The sequence below is a fragment of the Moschus berezovskii genome, chromosome 2, assembly GCF_049115385.1.
Source record: "Moschus berezovskii isolate FMDL1 chromosome 2, NW_MosBer_1.0, whole genome shotgun sequence".
Taxonomy (NCBI): Eukaryota; Metazoa; Chordata; class Mammalia; order Artiodactyla; family Moschidae; genus Moschus; species Moschus berezovskii.
In genome coordinates, this window is record NC_142461.1 from 56792087 (window position 1) to 56812086 (window position 20000).

At 40.9% G+C, this 20000-nt stretch overlaps 1 protein-coding gene across 5 annotated transcripts in view; it reads right to left on the minus strand.

Annotated features, from left to right (window-relative positions):
* The window catches only part of MYO1B (myosin IB), a 196940-nt gene that overhangs the window by 65292 nt on the left and 111648 nt on the right, over nt 1-20000 (minus strand). For all 5 annotated transcript variants that reach the window (XM_088828730.1, XM_088828743.1, XM_088828728.1 and 2 more), the window contains 2 exons: nt 18504-18550; nt 13235-13298 (listed from right to left, as the gene is read on the minus strand). In XM_088828730.1, coding sequence (XP_088684856.1) covers nt 13235-13298; nt 18504-18550 — 111 coding nt within the window. The remainder of the gene's footprint in view (nt 1-13234; nt 13299-18503; nt 18551-20000) is intronic.

Sequence of the window (20000 nt, forward strand, 5' to 3'; positions counted from 1 at the left end):
AATGCCACTCACCCAGTAACACTCCACAAGCAAACTGCACTACTTACTTCAAGACACGAAATCAACTTCAGAGCCTGTGACAGGGACACACTGTGCAACAGCAACATGGCCAGCCTCATGTTTGACACTTTTTGAACAAATGCTCACACACAATGGGGAGCTTAGAAACAGTGATGGCTGTAAGATTCAGCAGATAACAGTCACCAAGTTAATGAATGATATTCGCTTATGCAGTGTGGAAAGGAATGCTGGCCAGTGTACTCCTTGTACCACACATCCTGATATAATCAGTGATCACTATCACATTCAAATCTGAAACAAAATATAACGTGAGCTTAAAAGGAAAAGTGCAGGAGGGGAAGTACCAGGAAACTTTCACTGACCTTTTGCTCCACATTCAGTACTTTTCATTTATCATCATACCTCCTCTGAAGTTGGCTTTACAAGCCCCATTTTGTAGATGAGAAAACGAGGCAACACATTGTTACTAAGTGACAGAGCCAGAATGCAAAGCTTTAGGAGACTAAGGTATCCTGCTTATGCGCTTTATAATTTTCTTTCAAACAGAATGCTAAATCCATAAACACTTGGAAAGGTTGAGACTATTCTTCACAAAAAATATTTGACTTCACCTAAGCAACTTGATCACAAAGTGAGGAGCTTTTTACTACAAAGCAGTTAAGGGTTTTACAATGTAAAACGCTTTGTCGATTACCCCAGAGCCTCTTATTTCTTTATGACTTTTCTTTAAGTTATAAGCTTTGAGGCAGAAAAGTAATCAGGGAAAATGTTTGCTCCCAAACAATTTACTAGTGCTTAAAGCCATTCCCTATTCTATATTTTAAATGTGCGTGCACCAACATAACCTAACAGCATGAAGCCATATCAAATAATTACTCAGATAAATTCAATTCACTCTAAGGACTTGCCACCTGAACATTTAAATTTATTTAAGTGTGCCCCTGACTTAAGGCAAAGCAAAACACTGGCACAGCCTCCTCTTTTGTTTTAGATACTTCTGCCACCACTGCTAACAAGACTGCACCTCTGCGAACAAGACTTAATAAAAAGGAGTACAGGATACACCAGATATTTAATGAGAAGACATTTAATAATCTCCATATATTCCAATGAAGCTACATTCCTCCCTCAAGAAATAAATCTAAGTTCATGTTAAATTTGATATAAGTGAAAGTGTTCATCATTCAGTCGTGTCTGACTCTTTACAACCCCATGGACCATTGCCCACCAGGCTCTTCTGTCCATGGGATTTCCCAGGCAAGAACACTGGAGTGGGTAGCCAATCCCTTCTCCAGGGAATCTTCCTAACTCAGGGGTCAAATTCATGTCTCCTGCTCTGCAGGCAGATTCTTTACTGTCTGAGCCACTAGGGAAGCCCATTTGATATCTGATAGAAATTTAAGTTTAAAGGGAAGAAAGAAACCTATGAAGATATCCTAAAGGGGAAAAGCAATGGGAAGGGACAAAGAAATTCTGGAATCAGAACTTCCCCCCTGACTCCACCATCATACTGACACCTGACTACTAACAGCACCAGACCAACACTGAGGGGCTTTCTTAGTTTTGACTGACCACTTGATAGTTCATAGCTGATATGTGTGCCTGGCACTGAGATAACCTCCCTAAGGCACAAGAAATGAAAGAAGTAAAATGTCCATGTTTGCACCTGTTAAAGAAGAAAGTCTTTTAATAAGCGAAGGAATAAAAGAACAAGTAGTGATTTCGAAGAAGAAGAAAAACATTTCACATTCAGTTCAGTTCAGTTCAGTCGCTCAGTCGTGTCCGACTCTTTGCGACCCCATGAATCACAGCACGCCAGGCCTCCCTGTCCATCACCAATTCCTGGAGTTCACTCAAACTCATGTCCATCGAGTCAGTGATGCCATTCAGCCATCTCATTCTCTGTCGTCCCCATCTCCTCCTATCCGCAATCCCTCCTAGCATCAGACTCTTTTCCAGTGAGTCAACTTGTCATATGAGTTGGGCAAAGTATTGGAGTTTCAACTTTAGCATCAGTCCTTCCAATGAACACCCAGGATTGATCTCCTTTAAAATGGACTGGTTGGACCACCATGCAGTCCAACGGACTCTCAAGAGTCTTCTCCAATACCACAGTTCAAAAGCATCAATTCTTCGGCGATCAGCTTTCTTCACAGTCCAACTCTCACATCCATACATGACCACGGGAGAAACCATAGCCTTGATTAGATGGACCTTGGTTGGCAAAGTAATGTCTCTGCTTTTTAATATGCTATCTAGGTTGGTCATAACCTTCCTTCCAAGGAATAAGCGTCTTTTAATTTCCTGGCTGCAATCAGCATCTACAGTGATTTTGGAGCCCAAAAAAATAAAGTCTGACAGTGTTTCCACTGTTTCCCCATCTATTTCCCATGAAGTGAGGCGACCAGATGCCATGATCTTCGTCTTCTGAATGTAGAGCTTCAAGCCAAACTTTTCACTCTCCTCTTTCACTTTCATCAAGAGGCTTTTCAGTTCCTCTTCACTTTCTGCCGTAAGGGTGGTATCATCTGCATATCTGAGGTTATTGATATTTCTCCCAGCAATCTTGATTCCAACCTGTGTTTCTTCCAGCCCAGCGTTCCTCATGATGTACTCTGCATATAAGTTAAATAAGCACGGTGACAATATACAACCTTGACGTACTCCTTTTCCTATTTGGAACCAGTCTGTTGTTCCATGTCCAGTTCTAACCGTTGCTTCCTGACCTGTATACAGATTTCTCAAGAGGCAGGTCAGGTGGTCTGGTATTCCCATCTCTTTCAGAATGTTCCACAGTTTATTGTGATCCACACAGTCAAAGGCTTTCGCATAGTCAATGAAGTAGAACTAGATGTTTTTCTGGAACTCTCTTGCTTTTTTGATGATCCAGCGGATGTTGGCAATTTGATCTCTGGTGCCTCTGCCTTTTCTAAAACCTGCTTGAACATCTGGAATTTCACGGTTCACATATTGCTGAAGCCTGGCTTGGAGAATTTTGAGCATGACTTTACTAGCGTGTGAGATGAGTGCAATTGTGTGATCGTTTGAGCATTCTTTGGCATTGCCTTTCTTTGGGATTGGAATGAATACTGACCTTTTCCAGTCCTGTAGCCACTGCTGAGTTTTCCAAATTTGCTGGCATATTGAGTGCAGCACTTTCACAGCATCATCTTTTAGAATTTGAAATAGCTCAACTGGAATTCCATCACCTCCACTAGCTTTGTTCGTAGTGATGCTCTTAAGGCCCACTTGACTTACATTCCAAGATGTCTGGCTCCAGGTGAGTGATCACGCCATCGTGATTATCTTCGTCATGAAGATCTTTTTTGTACAGTTCTTCTGTGTATTCTTGCCACCTCTTCTTAGTATCTTCTGCTTCTGTTAGGTCCATATCATTTCTGTCCTTTATCGAGCCCATCTTTGCATGAAATGTTCCCTTCATATCTCTAATTTTCTTGAAGAGATCTCTTGTTTTTCCTATTCTTTGTTTTCCTCTACTTCTTTGCACTGATCACTGAGGAAGGCTTTCTTATCTCTCCTTGCTATTTTTTGGAACTCTGCATTCAGATGCTTATATCTTACCTTTTCTCCTTTGCTTTTCGCTTCTCTTCTTTTCACAGCTATTTGTAAGGCCTCCTCAGACAGCCATTTTGCTTTTTTGCATTTCTTTTCCATGGGGATGGTCTTGATCCCTGTCTCCTGTACAATGTCACGAACCTCTGTCCATAGTTCATCAGGCACTCTATCTATCAGATCTAGTCACTTAAATCTATTTCTTACTTCCACTGTATAATCATAAGGGATTTGATTTAGGTCATATCTGAATGGGCTAGTGGTTTTCCCTACTTTCTTCAATTTAAGTCGGAATTTGGCAACAAGGAGTTCATGATCTGAGCCACAGTCAGCTCCTGGTCTTGTTTTTGCTAACTACATAGAGCTTCTCCATCTTTGGCTGCAAATATAATCAATCTGATTTTAGTGTTGACCATCTGGTGATGTCCATGTGTAGAGTCTTCTCTTGTGTTGTTGGAAGAGGGTGTTTGCTATGACCAGTGCATTCTCTTGGCAAAACTCTATTAGCATTTCACATTACTTGGAGCATAACAGATAAAGGATTAGATGGCAGGATCAAAGTTTCTTTATGAATAATCTCTCTTCCTGGAAAAAAAGAAAAAGAAATGGTCCAAGATCTTGATTAAAGCTTATAGAAGAATCAGCTTTGCCTGTTTTGCTTGTAAGGCAGGAATGACAATGAACCCTGCTCCTCTCCACAGATACACACTAGGAAAAAGTGAGTGGCACTGAAGAGTTCCCAGGTGGCACCATGGTAAAGAATCTGCCTGCCAATGTAGGAGACACAAGAGACACAGGTTAATCGCTGGGTCAGGAAGATCCCCTGGAATAGGAAATGGCAACCCACTCCACTATTCTTGCCTGGAAAATTCCATGGGCAGAGAAGCCTGGTGGGCTACAGACCATAGGGTCATAAAGAGTCGGACATGACAGAGTAAATGCACGTGCATGCACACGCACACAGGCACAGGCACACACGCACCCACACACACACACACACGGCTTTTCCAACAGATCTATCAGTTCAGTTCAGTTCAGTCATCAGTCGTGTCCGACTCTTTGTGACCCCATGAATCACAGCACGCCAGGCCTCCCTGTCCATCACCAATTCCTGAAGTTCACTCAAACTCATGTCCATCGAGTCGGTGATGCCATCCAGCCATCTCATTCTCTGTTGTCCCCGTCTCCTCCCACCCTCAATCCCTCCCAGCATCAGACTCTTTTCCAGTGAGTCAACTCGTCGCATGAGCTGGCCAAAGTATTGGAGTTTCAGCTTTAGCATCAGTCCTTCCAGTGAACACCCAGGATTGATCTCCTCTAGAATGGACTGGTTGGATCTCCTTGCAGTCCAAGGGACTCTCAAGAGTCTTCTCCAGCACCACAGTTCAAAAGCATCAATTCTTCGGCGATCAGCTTTCTTCACAGTCCAACTCTCACATCCATACATGATCACGGGAAAAACCATAGCCTTGACTAGACGGACCTTGGTTGGCAAAGTAATGTCTCTGCTTTTTAATATGCTATCTAGGTTGGCCATAACTTTCTTTCCAAGGAGTAAGCGTCTTTTAATTTCATGGCTGCAATCAGCCATGAACGGATCTATGTCCCTTCCTTAATGTGAAATGCTACAGTTAGCAATAACTAAGGACCTGCCACCTAAGTAACATTTATCTCCATATGGACTCTGCTGCCTTGGATCACCATCCCTGAAGAAAAAATGTCAAATAACCAGTGAGTTACTGGGCATAACTCGTGGTAATTTCAATGAAAAACGTGGATTATGAACAAACGTTTGTTCATGCATTGGGGTATATATTCTAAAATCAACTCTACAGTATATTTTTGAAAATACACAACATAACCCTCAAGATTGACAATTAGGAAGTTTCCCTAAAGACAAGCTTTAAAGTAAAAAAAATGGGGCAAACATCTTCTTATAAGTCACTCCCTGTGCCCATGTATTACACTAAAAGAAAGCAGACACGGGTTCTCACCCTAGGGCTCTCTCTCAGCCCGGGTCTCACACAGACCTCTGTGTGGCTACATGTCCCAGACTTTGAGAGCCCTCAAACACCTGGCATGACAGTTTTTCCCATACCTCCACCTCCAAGCAGCATTTTCATTTTTAAGAAATCAGCTTAAAGTTCTAACTCAAAAGTCAGAATCCTAAAGTGATAAATCAGCACCAAAGATAGCTGGACATGTTGCATTAAAAGTTGTGAAAGGGCTCTCAGTGTCTACACATAAAAAAACCAATTTGGGGTTTGAAACACTAAGAAAATGTGCCTTATTATCTACCTAATTAACTATGGGGTTTTTACTAGAATCTGGTTCCATATGTATAGCACTTACGCATTTTCACCATGCATTTTTTTCTAATACAAATTTAAAGTTTATCGAATAACTGAAAAATTACTCATGTGTCTATGTATCTGAATCTAAAATTTGATGCCCAACTCTGAAATAAAATTAATGAAATATCTAGTCCATCAGTTCAGTTCAGTTCAGTCGCTCAGTTATGTCCGACTCTTTGCGACCCCATGAATCACAGCACGCCAGGCCTCCCTGTCCATCACCAAATCCCGGAGTACACTCAAACTCATGTCCATCAAGTCGGTGATGCCATCCAGCCATCTCATTCTCTGTTGTCCCCTTCTCCTCCTGCCCCCAATCCTTCCCAGCATCAGAGTCTTTTCCAGTGAGTCAGCTCGTCGCATGAGGTGGCCAAAGTATTGGAGTTTCAGCTTTAGCATCAGTCCTTCCAATGAACACCCAGGATTGATCTCCTTTAGAATGGACTGGTTGGACCTCCTTGCAGTCCAAGGGACTCTCAAGAGTCCCAACACCACAGTTCAAAAGCATCAATTCTTCAGCGCTCAGCTTTCTTCACAGTCCAACTCTCACATCCATACATGACCACGGGAAAAACCATAGCCTTGACTAGACGGACCTTTGTTGGCAAAGTATTGTCTCTGCTTTTTAATATACTATCTAAGTTGGTCATAACTAAGATATTAAGATATTATAGATATCTAGTCCATAATATCTTATTATTATATACACTATTCTAATAAATCCCAATTCATTTCTTAATCTGAGGTTAATTTAGACATATGTGAACATCTGATTTCTTCTATAGTATTGGTATGTAGTTTTATTTCATGATAAACATGCAGTCTTTTCTTTTCATGGTAAACATATTTTTATGTAAGAAAGAATACCAAAGTAAAAATGAGACAAAGCATCTACTTTTATATAAAGCCATCCATTACGGAGGAACAGAACTGTTCTCTGAAATTTCAACTTTATTGCTACAGATACTTGACAACCAATGGTGGATTATTTCTGTCTTCTGTAGGGGTATTAAATGTCAAAGTGCTAAAAAAGCCCAGCCTTGAATTATAAACTAGGTGATGTACTGCCTCAGTTTTTTGATGAATTTTGACAGATTAAAAACAGACTCTATTTAGTTATAAAAACAGACCTTGATGAATAGTCACTAGCTGTTGAGAACTGATTCATGTACAGGAAAGTCCCTAATTCCACCTCAATACATAACACACACACACACACACATCCCAGAAAACAAAGCAGGTTCAAGTTTCCTTTAGGAAGTGTTGTAACAAGCAGTTCTGCTCCAAATCCCCCACTCATCATCAATTAAGCCAAAGGTATGATGTAAAAGGAAGAAAAAAGCTATAAATCTCAAAAAATTTAAAAGAGTTAAATTATATTCCATATGCTACAAAATGGCATGAGCACGGCATACATATGGATTAAACAGCATGCCATGAGATAGCACACAAATTAATTGCTTCAAAAATTCAAAAGAAATGTAAAAGAAAGGGAATTCAAAGCAGTTCCTTCTACCCAACCCCCTACCCCATCTTTCCAGTGAGTAAGGTGGGCATTTATTCCTGCTTTCTGAGTCCATGTGAAAGGATTTTCTGCGATTAACTCCCCAGCCCCGCAGACCCTTACTCACTCCTCCGCTTGGCAGGAAGAAGTACACCTCTGAGCAGCGAAGTCTGGAGAAGAAACGGGCATGTGTGTGTAGCTCAGTCCTCTGGCTCCCCACACTCTGCACATTCAGCTCCACTCCCCAGGGGCTGCTCAGTGTTGTCGATACCTGCCCACCTGCCAGAGGACGACCAGCACCCCTCTTGGTGATAAACCACTTTCTGCAACCTTGCCTCTACAGTAATAAAGCTGCCTTCTCTCCAGCTTGATTCCTATGCCTATTTCTCATGTGTTTCCAAACTGTGGGGGGAAAGCACGTTACCTATTAGACCTCTGTCTTAGTTATTTACTTTCCACTGCATAGCAAAGGCCCCAAAACCTACCAGCTTAGACCAATATCATTTATTAACTCATGAGTCTGAGACTTAGCTTTTAGTTCTTCTGATCTAACCCAGGTTGGCTGGCAGCTGGCTGACCTAAGATGCTCTCAACTCATATGTCTGCTGGTTCATTCCATGTGTCTCTCATCATCCAGCCGACTCACCCAGGTTCATGCACATGAAGGTGATGAGAGAGTTCCCCAGAGAAGCAAGAGAGGACAAGTCCCAGCACAGAACCAATTTTCAAGTCTGTCAGTGCACCATATTTGTGAATTATTCCACTGTCCGAAACAAACCTCACGGCCAAGCCTTATGTCATTGAGAGAAGGGACTACTGCAGAGGGTGGATCCAAGCTAAAAAACTGTTGTGGCCATTTCTGTAAACGATCTATTGGGTTTAGGCTATTTAAAATAAAATGGTCACCAATTCTTTCCACACTCGTCCCACTGAGAGGTGGAATCCACATTCCCCAGCACTGAAACGGACCAACTTGTGCCTACGTGGACTTAAGAGAGTCAAAGTAACACTGTATGATTTCCCAGGTTCCTCAGGCTTCTTCCTGGTTCTTTCAGAACATGGTCTGTCAGTATGTTCCCTTTTGGGGCACTCCCTCTCAGAACCCAGGCGGCCTGCTGTGAGAAGCCCAAACCACCCATGGCCACATGTAGATGGCTCTCAGTCTAGCTGAGCCCAGTCCTTGAATCATCCCAGCCCCAGCCCAGGAGCCTGACATGTGAATGACAAAGACTCCAGAGGACTCTGACCCCCACCATTTGTGTAAGTCTTCCCCAACACTGGGGAAGTCCAAGCAGCTGAAGCTCCATATGCTGTGGTGACAAGCCAGCTCTGCTGACTCCATCTGAATTCTTGACCCATAGAATCCAAGAGCATATGACAGGGCATTGTTTTACTCTACTAAGCCTGGGGTGGTTTACTGGGCAGTAATCATAACTGGACCACACACCAATTTCCACATTTGCTTTCATTCATAATCACAGGATTGCATTACTTCTTTCAAGCTGAACAGACATCAGCAACACAGGAAGTTTGACTACCAACAACTCTGTTAGCCTTTCTGGGATTTAGAAAAAGTATTTTTAAATGATTAGCATAGAATTTTCAGATAAAATGATCCAGTGAAGAAGCAGCTTTATTAGTCAACAAATTTCTCTGTGTCAAATTGTACTCGTTGTACACTAGGTACTTGCATGATTAATTCAACAATTATATAATAGACATCAGACACTATTTTAGTTACTGTCATTCAGCAACCATACAAACTAAGTCTCTGTTATTATAGGGTATATATTGGTCTGGGAGCTAGAGAACATCAACAAACAAGTATAATGAAAAGAAGCTAACGTTTACTGAGTGCTTACTACGTGCCAGGCCCTGTTACAAGCGCTTTGGATGTTAACAAATCATTCACAACTCATCACAATTCTATGCCATCAGCACTATCACTCTCATTTCCAAGATAAAGAAATGAAGGCACAGAGAATTAAGTAACTTGTCTTTTTGTTTAGACATCGGCACCCACAAGATAAATCACTGAGAGCTACATACATAAGCTCATGGATACGCCCCAAATAATAAAGCAGGAAAACACAGAACCTACCTATATTTAACCAATTCCATCCTCATCTCCAGCATTTACTGAGCCCTACTGTATGCCAGCTATCACCCTAGGCTCCTGATACATTACTGTGAACAGGACAGTCTTGTCTCCTGTCCTTATAGTTCCCTCAGGTATATATGCACACTTGAAATCTTGAGGCTTCTTCTTAGTACTGGATTACCAAAAGTTTGTTCAGGTTTTCCTGATCTTACAAGATCTTATGGAAAAGCCCAAATGAACTTTTTGGCCAACCCAATACATCTGCATGCTATTCTTCTTTCAGGAAATAAAATCCCTCGAGACTTGTACCATATTTTCTGCACAGTCTGAATTGCCTTTTACTGCCGTAACTATAAACAAATATCTATGGCTATTAATAAAAGCAACAGGTTTCCAAACATTTTAAGTTCATAACATTAGGTCCAAAATCCTCAAATGTAAATGTATAAATTTTATGAGATCTATAAGCATTAACAAATAGGAGAAACAGTACTTCACATCAGCCAAAAATCTGGATATTCATCCATATTTTATCTTCTCTACTTAAGTAAATGTTTGCCATTTTCTATTTTTATAACACCTCTCTCCTAATGACACTAATCTCAGAAACACATAGCTTTCTTTCAAATGAGTTGAAGACAAGTTTTACAGCACACCTCTCCTAGAAAGATGGAGTAAGTTTTTGGGCTTTCCCCCCCCACTTCCTGGGTACACAATGGGCTCAAGTGATCCTATGACTTTTTCAAGGTAATAATTAAGCCAAAGTGACTTACACTTTTACTAGCTGGCTGCTAACAAAGCAAGCACTATAGACTTCCTACAAAATGGCAAATCTTGTCTTCTTTTAACCAAGATCATGGCAACCAGTCCCATCACTTCATGGCAAACAGATGGGGAAACACTGAAAACAGTGGCTGACTTTACTTTTTTGGGCTCCAAAATCACTGCAGATAGTGACCACAGCCATGAAATTAAAAGACGCTTACTCCTTACAAGAAAAGCTATGATCAACCTAAACGGCATATTAAAAAGCAGAGACATTACTTTGCCAACAAAGGTCCAACTAGTCAAGGCTATGGTTTTTCCAGTAGTCATGTATGGATGTGAGAGTTAGACTGTAATGAAGGCTGAGCGCCAAAGAACTGATGCTTTTGAACTGTGGTATTGGAGAGGACTCTTGAGAATCCCTTGGACTGCAAGGAGATCCAACCAGTCAATCCTAAAGGACATCAATCCTAAATATTCACTGGAAGGCTGATGCTGAAGCTGAAACTCCAATACTTTGGCCACCTTATGTGAAGAGCTGACTCATTTGAAAAGACCGTGATGCTAAGGAAGATGGAAGGCAGGAGAATGACAGAGGATGAGATGGTTGGATGGCATCACCCACTCAATGGACATGGGTTTCCATAAACTCCAGGAGTTGGTGCTGGACAGGGAGGCCTGGCGTGCTGCGGTCCATGGAGTCACAAGGAGTTGGACACGACTAACTTGTCTTCTCTTCTGGGTACAAGAAGCTAACTTTTGGCAGCTTGGTGAGAACAAGAGTGGGTTTACCCATGGCTTTATATCCCCTTAAGACAGAAGGCAGCAGTTCCCTGTGGCCACCTATGAGTCAGACCTCTGTCTATACTGGGTGAAATTTCCTGCTCTCACCACTAATGTTTCCCTCTCCTTTTCAAAGCAAAGGATACTCTAAAATACCTGGGTGTTCCCACTACCACAAATTTCAATATAATTTCATTGTGGGAACAAATGGTAACAGAGAACCATTTGAAATCCATTCATGATGATATATTAACCTTCATTGGAAATGAACTGAGTGTTTACTATTTATTCTCCATGGATACTGCAAGAACTAGGGACAGGAAGACATTTCTGTTTGAAATTTGAAACTTCAAAATGTAAAACCCAAGTGTTTTCTAATACTTGCAATCTAAGTCATCCTTAAATATTTCCTAGAGTCCTCAAGAGTAACATAGTTTCAGTCATCTCAGAATGTTCTATAATAAAGACAGTTCATTTATTCTCATTTTAAAAATAGTGTGCTGTTCAATTAATAACTACAGCTAATTTTTCTTATAAAATGCAAGCGCTATAAATGTGTTATAACTATATTTCAGAATAAAATGGTGGTCTTAAAATTGAGGTTACCTTTTCCTGGACAGCTCTCACCAATTGGCACACACTGTGAAGGAACCTTGCCTAACAAAGGTTATAATCATTCGCTTCTGGTGGCATCATAAATGATTTGCATGAGTACTTCTGTGTCCTTATTTGACATCTAAAATCATTTAACATAAGTAGCACCACCCTAGCCAATTTCACTTCAAATTAAAACTTTCTCTTCAAGACATTTCCCCAGTAACAATACATTTTTGCAAATATGGACAATCCCAATGGATGGAACACAAACTAAATTAAAAAATTAAATTATTTTAAAACTACAAATGGTAGAAATGGGAAGAACCATGGAATTCATCCAAGTCAATTCTATTGTTTCCAAGATGAAGAAACTCTAGCCCTAGAAGTTTATTCCATGAGTTGTGGTTTTAAATGTTTTTAAAAAATTCAGCTGCACAGTGTGCCCAAATTCTAAAAACACTCACTTTGGAATCAAATGGCATTCCTCTGGTTCTAGAGTTTGTCAGGAAGATCTCAGGGGCCACCTGGGGGTCTAGGGGTTCTGGCAACTCATATCCTCTTTAACCAGACCAGGCCTTGTTTTATCTGTTTCATATTTGGAGTAAAATTTCATTTGGACAAAGAATGCCACTACTATAACAAGAAGCAGTGCTTCAGATATCTGAGCCAATTTGCTTTTTGTCTAGTACAGGCTTAGACTGCTTTCATTCTAACAATCCTAATAGCATCCCAGGGCAGAGAAAAGACAGGGGAAGGTGGGGAGGTAGGTTGGCTCAGCAGTGTGGCCCTCAAAAAAACAAGAGGGTAGCCAGGCTGTGGCTCCCACTGGATGGGCACAAACCCTGAGTTGTCATCTTACAAGTCCCAAACGAATCAGATGAAATCAACAAAGGCAGAGACATCAGGACAGTTCCAAAGCATGGCTGAAGGGGCCTCACTGACAACAGGTACTGACCACTGTGTCCCCTGAGAAAACTCTGCACCTGGGGCTGCTGAGTAGACCTGACGTGATTTTGCTCCTTTTTTTCAGAGAATGTTTCACTCCAATCACAAATCATGACTAAAGAAAACTAAATAAATCTGTTTCTACCTAACAGGTGTATCACATTTCAATTATCTAAATACACTAAAGACAAAATTTCTTAAAACCTGAAGAACAGGTTTCTCTCATCCTATCAGATAAATGTTATCTCAAAAAGTTATTAAAATCAATTGTTATTTATGTTTTATTTTAACCATAATTTTCTTAAAGAAAACAACTGTTGAAGAATCGTTTTTATTACTGAATTGGCTATAGAATACAAAATACAGTTGGGCTAATATTTATTTCTTTAGCAGACTTCTAAAAAGTCTCAAAGGCAAAGACTCTGATCTTTTAAAAAACACTTGGAAATAAATATTATAAAAACAATCTAAAATGCATAGGTTAAAAATCTAAGTGTGAGAACAAGAAATGTAACCTTATAGCTATTTCTTAAAGACCCAAGTATCTAAACTATTCTATTTTACTATTCTGAACTTATTTAAAATACTCACAGTTACTTATCACTCCTCCCAGTGGATCGCCTTTAAAGTCAAATTCAATATCCATATATTTGCCCTGCAAAAGAAAAGAATTTGTGAGTTAAGTTCACCTCAAAATATTCAGTCTGTATCTTAAAACATAGCATAATAAGCCCTTTATACATTGATTTAAATGTAATTAAGGACATAGTTTATGTAACCATGATGCTAAACAACATGCCTCCATAAATAACTCATACTAAATACTCCATTAGCTCAAACTGAACATATCTCATTGCTAATTTAAGAATACATATTCTCAGCCATCATAAGACTTTTCCATTTCAGATATGTGCTTCAAAGCTCTCAGTGGTGTGTGTATTCAATCCAAAAAGGAAACCAGAAAAATAAGTATTTCTTGCATATGGACTAGCTAGGAATATAAATTATTTCAGTTTTATAGGCAAAGTATGTTTTAAGCCATGACTAGACATTTCAGACATACTGGATGGTGGATAAAATGGAACACTTCAAGTTCTGTTTTTACATCTACTCAAATCAAATGCACGATTATGTGGTGTGACCACCTCAGAATCAAAGGCTGATTATATTCTTTTTGGCTTTTGATCTAGATTATACAGCAATATATAACCCATGCTCGTATTATACTATATAGATGGAATCTCAAATGCACACGAATACATGTAGAGTCTCTCATACTATGATTTGTAGAGAAGAATCTTGAATCATCTGGTTAAAGAGTAACAAATATATCAGAATAACTGACAACTGTTTTTTGTTTGGAAAAGCGTGTGTTGATCTAATAAGTAGTCTGGTTTTGTTTCATGTTCTACCATAGTCAGATCTATGGTTTATAAATAATTCTCCCAGAGAATTAATTTAACTCTATTTTTCAAAATAATGATAAAGGAGAAGAAACACAATCACATGGCACACAATCGATGCAATCTGTGACTTTTTATTAGATCGTGAATGCTCCCCTGCCTTCTTCTTCACTGTCATGGATCATCTGGCCTCTCTAAGTCTTCACTTACTCCTTACGAAAACGTCTATCAAGCATCTCCTAGATACTAATGTAGACACAAGGGAAAGCAAGGCATAGCTCATGCCCTCAAGGAACTTACAGCCTGGGGGGAACTGGGACATAAACAGGACATAACCATGAACAGGGCTGCATCCTACACTGGGTCATGGTGCTGTGCACAAAGAACAGGGGATAGAGGATGGTGTGGGAGATCTGCCTCGACTTAAAGGTGAAGTACCAGGAGAGGTCAGGCAGGCAGTAGCTCAGGGGTCAGGAAGGAGCAGGCTTAAGGTCTGGCACCCATGAGGATGCTAAGGGAAGCCACAACACCATGACACAAACATTTTCTCCTGACACAAAAGTCTTGTCATTCAAGGTTCCTCAACAAGGATGCAGTGATCAGACTTGCCTCTTTCTAAGATCACTCTGTGTACAATGGACTGCAAAGGCTCTAGTTGGCAGAGGTGACAGCACGTGGAGGGAAAGGTAGTTTGTAGCTGGAGTAGCAAAGGAGGAAACTAAATGGAGTTGAGAGCTGCGAAGGGAGTCATGATAACAGGTTGCAGTTAGACATAGAAGGTAAGGAAGGTTGGGGTCAAGAATTCCAAAGTTCAGGCTGAGATCCAGGCAACCAAAAGCAGTGCTCTGCAGAAGACACGGGGACCCCAGAGCAAAGCAGCTATGAAGGAGGGAGAAAGAGTAACTTCACAAGAGAGTCAGAGGTTGACCAGAGGAGATGACTTTGATAGCAGGTGGTCCCTGGGCAGAGGAGGTGACAGAGCTGGAACACAGGAGGAGGGACGAGCGAGAGTCAGGAGTGTGTGTGAGCTGACACGGGGACTGTGAGGTGTCAAGGAGTGGGGCTAAGTGAGTCTGAGAGCCTGGAAGACGATTTCTGTGAAGCAGGCATAATACCATGAGCTGAGAATAAAGAATAGGAGGACTGAAGTGAGTAAACCCCATGGAGAAGGGAAATGGAAGCTGACCAGGGCTCAACTCCAGGTCAGCACTGAGAACCCAGCTGATGCCCATGCCGATGACGTTCCCAAGGCATGGTTCTGATCCTGTCACCAGATCACTCACAAATAACCAGGGGCTTCCTGCAGACTACAAAACCAAATCGGAGACCCTGACCCTGCTTCTCCAAGCCCTCCAGCTGGGGCCCAGACCCATCTTCCCAGTGCTCTGGTCCACGGCTCCATTCACAGAACCTCTGGCCTGGTCACGAACTCTGGCAAATGCGTCTCCCCTCAGTTCCTCATGCTGTAGTGCCAGCTCCATGGGCTCACCACTTGATTTTGGCTTCTTTAATCCTGTGGACCCACTCAGGACTGTCCCTGCCCCAGACTCCTCCAGCTTCTTGAGTCTGAGCTTCCCTAACACTTCATCTGTACTTGTTATGGGGAACTGATTAGTTTCTGTGTTGTAATTATTTTCAGACATGTCCATTTTCCTGACTAGCCTCTAAGTTTCTTCAAAATAGGTATCCATTCATCAACAAATAAATGTTTCCAGAGTCCACTATGGCACCAGCTCACTCATGCTCCTAGGGCCACTCTAGTGAACAAGAGGCTGAGGAGCTCGCTTCCTCGGCTCCTGCTCTCCAGGGCCAATGAGGATGGAAACGGGAGACGAGAGCAGACTCAACTCCAGAGCCCAATGAATGCCTTCAAAAATGAAAACAGGGTGAAGTCACAGAGGCTACAAAAGGCATCATGGAAGTGACATCTGAGATAAGACCTACACAATACGAGATGCCAGTCATACACAGATCTGGGGACAGAGCACAGTGGCCAAAAGGACCAGCAACAGAAAGGCCCAAGGCCAGGAAGCACTTGGACATGCCTGACAGTCACAAAGGCCTGTGTAGCTGAGGCCTGGGAAGCCCAGTAAGGATTGGCTGGGCAGCCTAGCTCGCCCTGGGAGGGTTGAAGGAGCCCAGGCTGTATTCCAGGTGCAAGGGGACCGCAGAGGCTGTCACTGGCAGGGGACGACAGTTTGCAAAGATCACTCAGGCTGCTAGTGGGGAAAGGACTGCAGGCTTCAAGAGGACATGCAGAGAGACCTAAGTTTAACTATGTTTAAAAAAACAAAACAAAACAGAGTTTTCAAACAAATGAATAAACTTTGTGTGTGTTTCTATTCTTACTGAATGAGAGGCGTGGTGATGAGATCTTCCTGACCCTATAACGCTCTCTCCCACGCTCTCCAGAGCCTCCCTCAGCTCAGAGTACACAGCAGATGCTCAACAAAATCCCCTTCCAAAGTTCTTTGGTCAAGAAGTGATTTTCAAAGCTTTAAACTACCCCTCTTCCAAAAAAAAAAAACCACACACACTGAGTGTTAACAGAAGCTCAATATGTCAAATTAAAGTGAGTGCTGGGGTGGGGGTCACTATGAGATATACCATGGGAACACTGGTCGACACTGTCAGCTACAGTGAGATGAAGGGTCTACCAGATTTCTCAGCAAAGAGATCAAGAAATTTATTCCAGGATAATCAGTCAAGCATAGTAGAAGGAAAGGAAATTTCCCTGGAGTCATAAACCCCTGTTATATATACAGCAGTAATTTTAAACATACAGGAGTCCTACTATAGAATTATAACACAAATGAGTATATTACTGGTCAAAGTCAGAGGCCACAAAGCAGAGAAATTACTAAAAACTGGGCATGAAATGATTTAGCTTATAATCAAGTATTAATCTCATATCCTAATACCTGTGTTATTATAGCATTTCTCTGAAGTTATTCAACAAGCTGAATCACTTGTCAAGTCTTTTGGTAGATTTTCCAATATCTCTAAGTACTAATGACTCTTTAAGCAATATACTTCTCTGCATTTTTATGGTCTATAGACTAATATATTTGCAAATTTTAAAAATGTATGTACATTTGCCAACAGCAAAAATAAAATCTCTAACCTATATAGAAGCTTGATCTTTGGAATTACTCCTATCTGCCCACACTTTGTGTCTAATTCTATTTATGTAATAAGATTAGCCATGTTACCACAACAGGAAAAGGCATGGCTCAAATCAGTTTTAACAACTTAAGTTGGTAATCCAAAGGAAAAAATTCATTGCCTCGGAATTAGGAACCTTAGTTTTTCACTTTCCAAGCTATCAAAACTATCTCCACCTGAGGTCATTCTCATGCCTTAAGCATGGGATAACTCTACTAAGAAAAAAGTAAAAGGGGACTAAAAGAAGCTAGGGGTGGGGGTTGGGGAGGATGTGTGGGGTGCAGGAAGAATCTCTGGCAGGGAGACACAGAAGATCATCAATAATGGTCCTAAGCAATGTATATGAGAACACAGTTTTATCAGATTTATAGAACTAAACTATAGGAACAAAGCCATCAATTTCAAAATGCAACCATCACACTCATCATATTTCCCCCAGCTGCCTCCAGGCAGTGTGTGTGTCTCCGTAAAGACCAGAGGTGGGAGAGAAGGCAGCCCAGCTGGAGCGATCCCAGGGGCCGATGTGCAGCATGCACACTGGGGAGAGATGGAGGTGAGGCTGGAAAGGATTCAGTTAGCTTCAGCTGTCACTATTCAGTACTCCTCTCATCCCCTGGGCTTCCCTGGTGGCTCAGAGGTTAAAGCATCTGCCTCCAATGCAGGAGACCCGGGTTCGATCCCTGGGTCGGGGAGATCCCCTGGAGAAGGAAACGGTAACCCACTCCAGTATTCTTGCCTGGAGAATCCCATGGACGGAGAAGCCTGGTAGGCTATAGTCCACGGGGTCACAAAGAGTCGGACACGAATGAGCGACAGAACGAGCTCATCCCCTACTGGCTGCCACATAATTGATTTTTACCTCTATAAGGTTTCAGAATACATGTCCATCCTTTCTGGCCCCACTGAAGAAAGGGTAAGAGCTGGAGAGTATACAAACTTGACACCTAGTCTATCCTCCTTTCCTCTTAATTTCTAAGTCTTAATTATGATTTCTAAATATCAAAACTCACATTAGTAGATTCTAAACAGCCCTATTTAAATTGCTAATAGAATTTTATGATAGATGATAAGAAAGCATGGGGAAAATAACAGCCTGTCACTCCAAGAAGAATTTGAAAGGAAAATTACAGAAAGCATGAAAATAGTCCTTATAGAACTTTTAGCCTGTTTCAATACAGTGTTTCTTATTTTTTTTTAATGTGGGTATTAAGAAATATTAAACATCTACTGGTTGTTTAAACACACATGAGCTAAATATTAGTGTTAACACTTATGCTTATACAAATACTTACAAATCTAGAGGAGTTGTCATTCCTTACAGTCTTGGCATTTCCAAATGCTGGTAGGAAAGAAACAGATGTGTGGTCAAGGGACAGAAAAATAATTTCAAGCCAAAAACTAAAACAAATACATGACATCTATAAATTTCTAGAAATGCTACTTGCAGCAATGACATTTCTGTCCAGAAAATTTCCATAGAAACTAAACACAAGTTTTAATAGGCTGCCAAAGCTCCCATGTCCTCTTATAAGTTCATAGAAAGAATAATTCCTATGATTCGTGGAACTTTTTTTCAAGTACTACTGTAAACAATCTTGTCTAATTCAACACCTTTTAACTGTTTTGATAGTAGTCAACTGAATGGCTAGCAAACAGGGCTTCTCTGTTCTTCCATTACCAACAACGAACAAGGTTATTTTAGAGATAACTACTTAACATTACCAAAGGTTTTATGAAACTCAACTGATGAGGTTTCCAGGTGGAAAAAAGCATGAGAAACTTTAAACTGTTTAATTAACTTTGAAATAAAAGCTATTTAAACGTGATTAAATATATAACTTTGAAATACAGAAAGAGTAAGAAATTTGGAAACTAACGTCATTTCCAATAGACTAAAAATACCACATAGTTTCATTAGTTTATGTCCATCAGACCTAAGTGAAGCTTTCCAGAAAAACAAAACAAAAACAGTCCACAAGGCAAGATCAAGTTAGTCCCAAGCTTAGTTGCTTCAAGGAGTCAGAATCTTCCACAGGAAGCCTTTTCCAATAAGAGCACTGAAGAACCAGGCAGATGATACTGCCCCAGGCACAGAACGCTGCTGTCTGACAAAGGTCTTTCAGTGTCAAAAGGTAAGAGAGGACTGTTTCATCAAGCTTGTGTATAAGATAGGAGCAGATTAATCTGGGCCTTGGTAACAGAAGATTAAATGGGATAAATGTAAGTCATAGAAGCAGAGGGGATCCCTGTTTGATGCTGTGAAGCCCAGAAGCATACCTCAAATTTTAATGTGTAAACCAATTGCCTAAGGATCTCGTTCAAGTGCACATTTCAGTTCATTGAGTCCAGGGATGGGCATGAAATTCTGCTTTTCTACCAATACCCTCCCACTCTACCCTGAGGGATCCATGGGCCATATTGCAGCCAGTAGGGACTGCAGTGTGACATGCAATAATGTGGCGAATAGAAATGACTCTTTAGATGATAGGCCAGGCATCAAAATCCCAGAAGCTTTCACGATTTCATTAAGCTAAACAGAGACAAGAAGATCAGAATAATAAGCTCTCATGAGTAACAATGGCCAAAAGATGGTCCAAGTTTTGAAAGCAATCATCTGATCAAAATGTGGAAAGTTCACTGTGGATATTCAATAACCAAACCTACTGTGTTACATTTCATGTTGGCTGGTATTTTTATGTTTTTGATTGTTAAAAAAAAAAAAAAAGTAGTTGGTTCCTGTTCAGTTAAGACAAAATTTACAAAGTCACACCAAGCAAGTTCTTTGATTC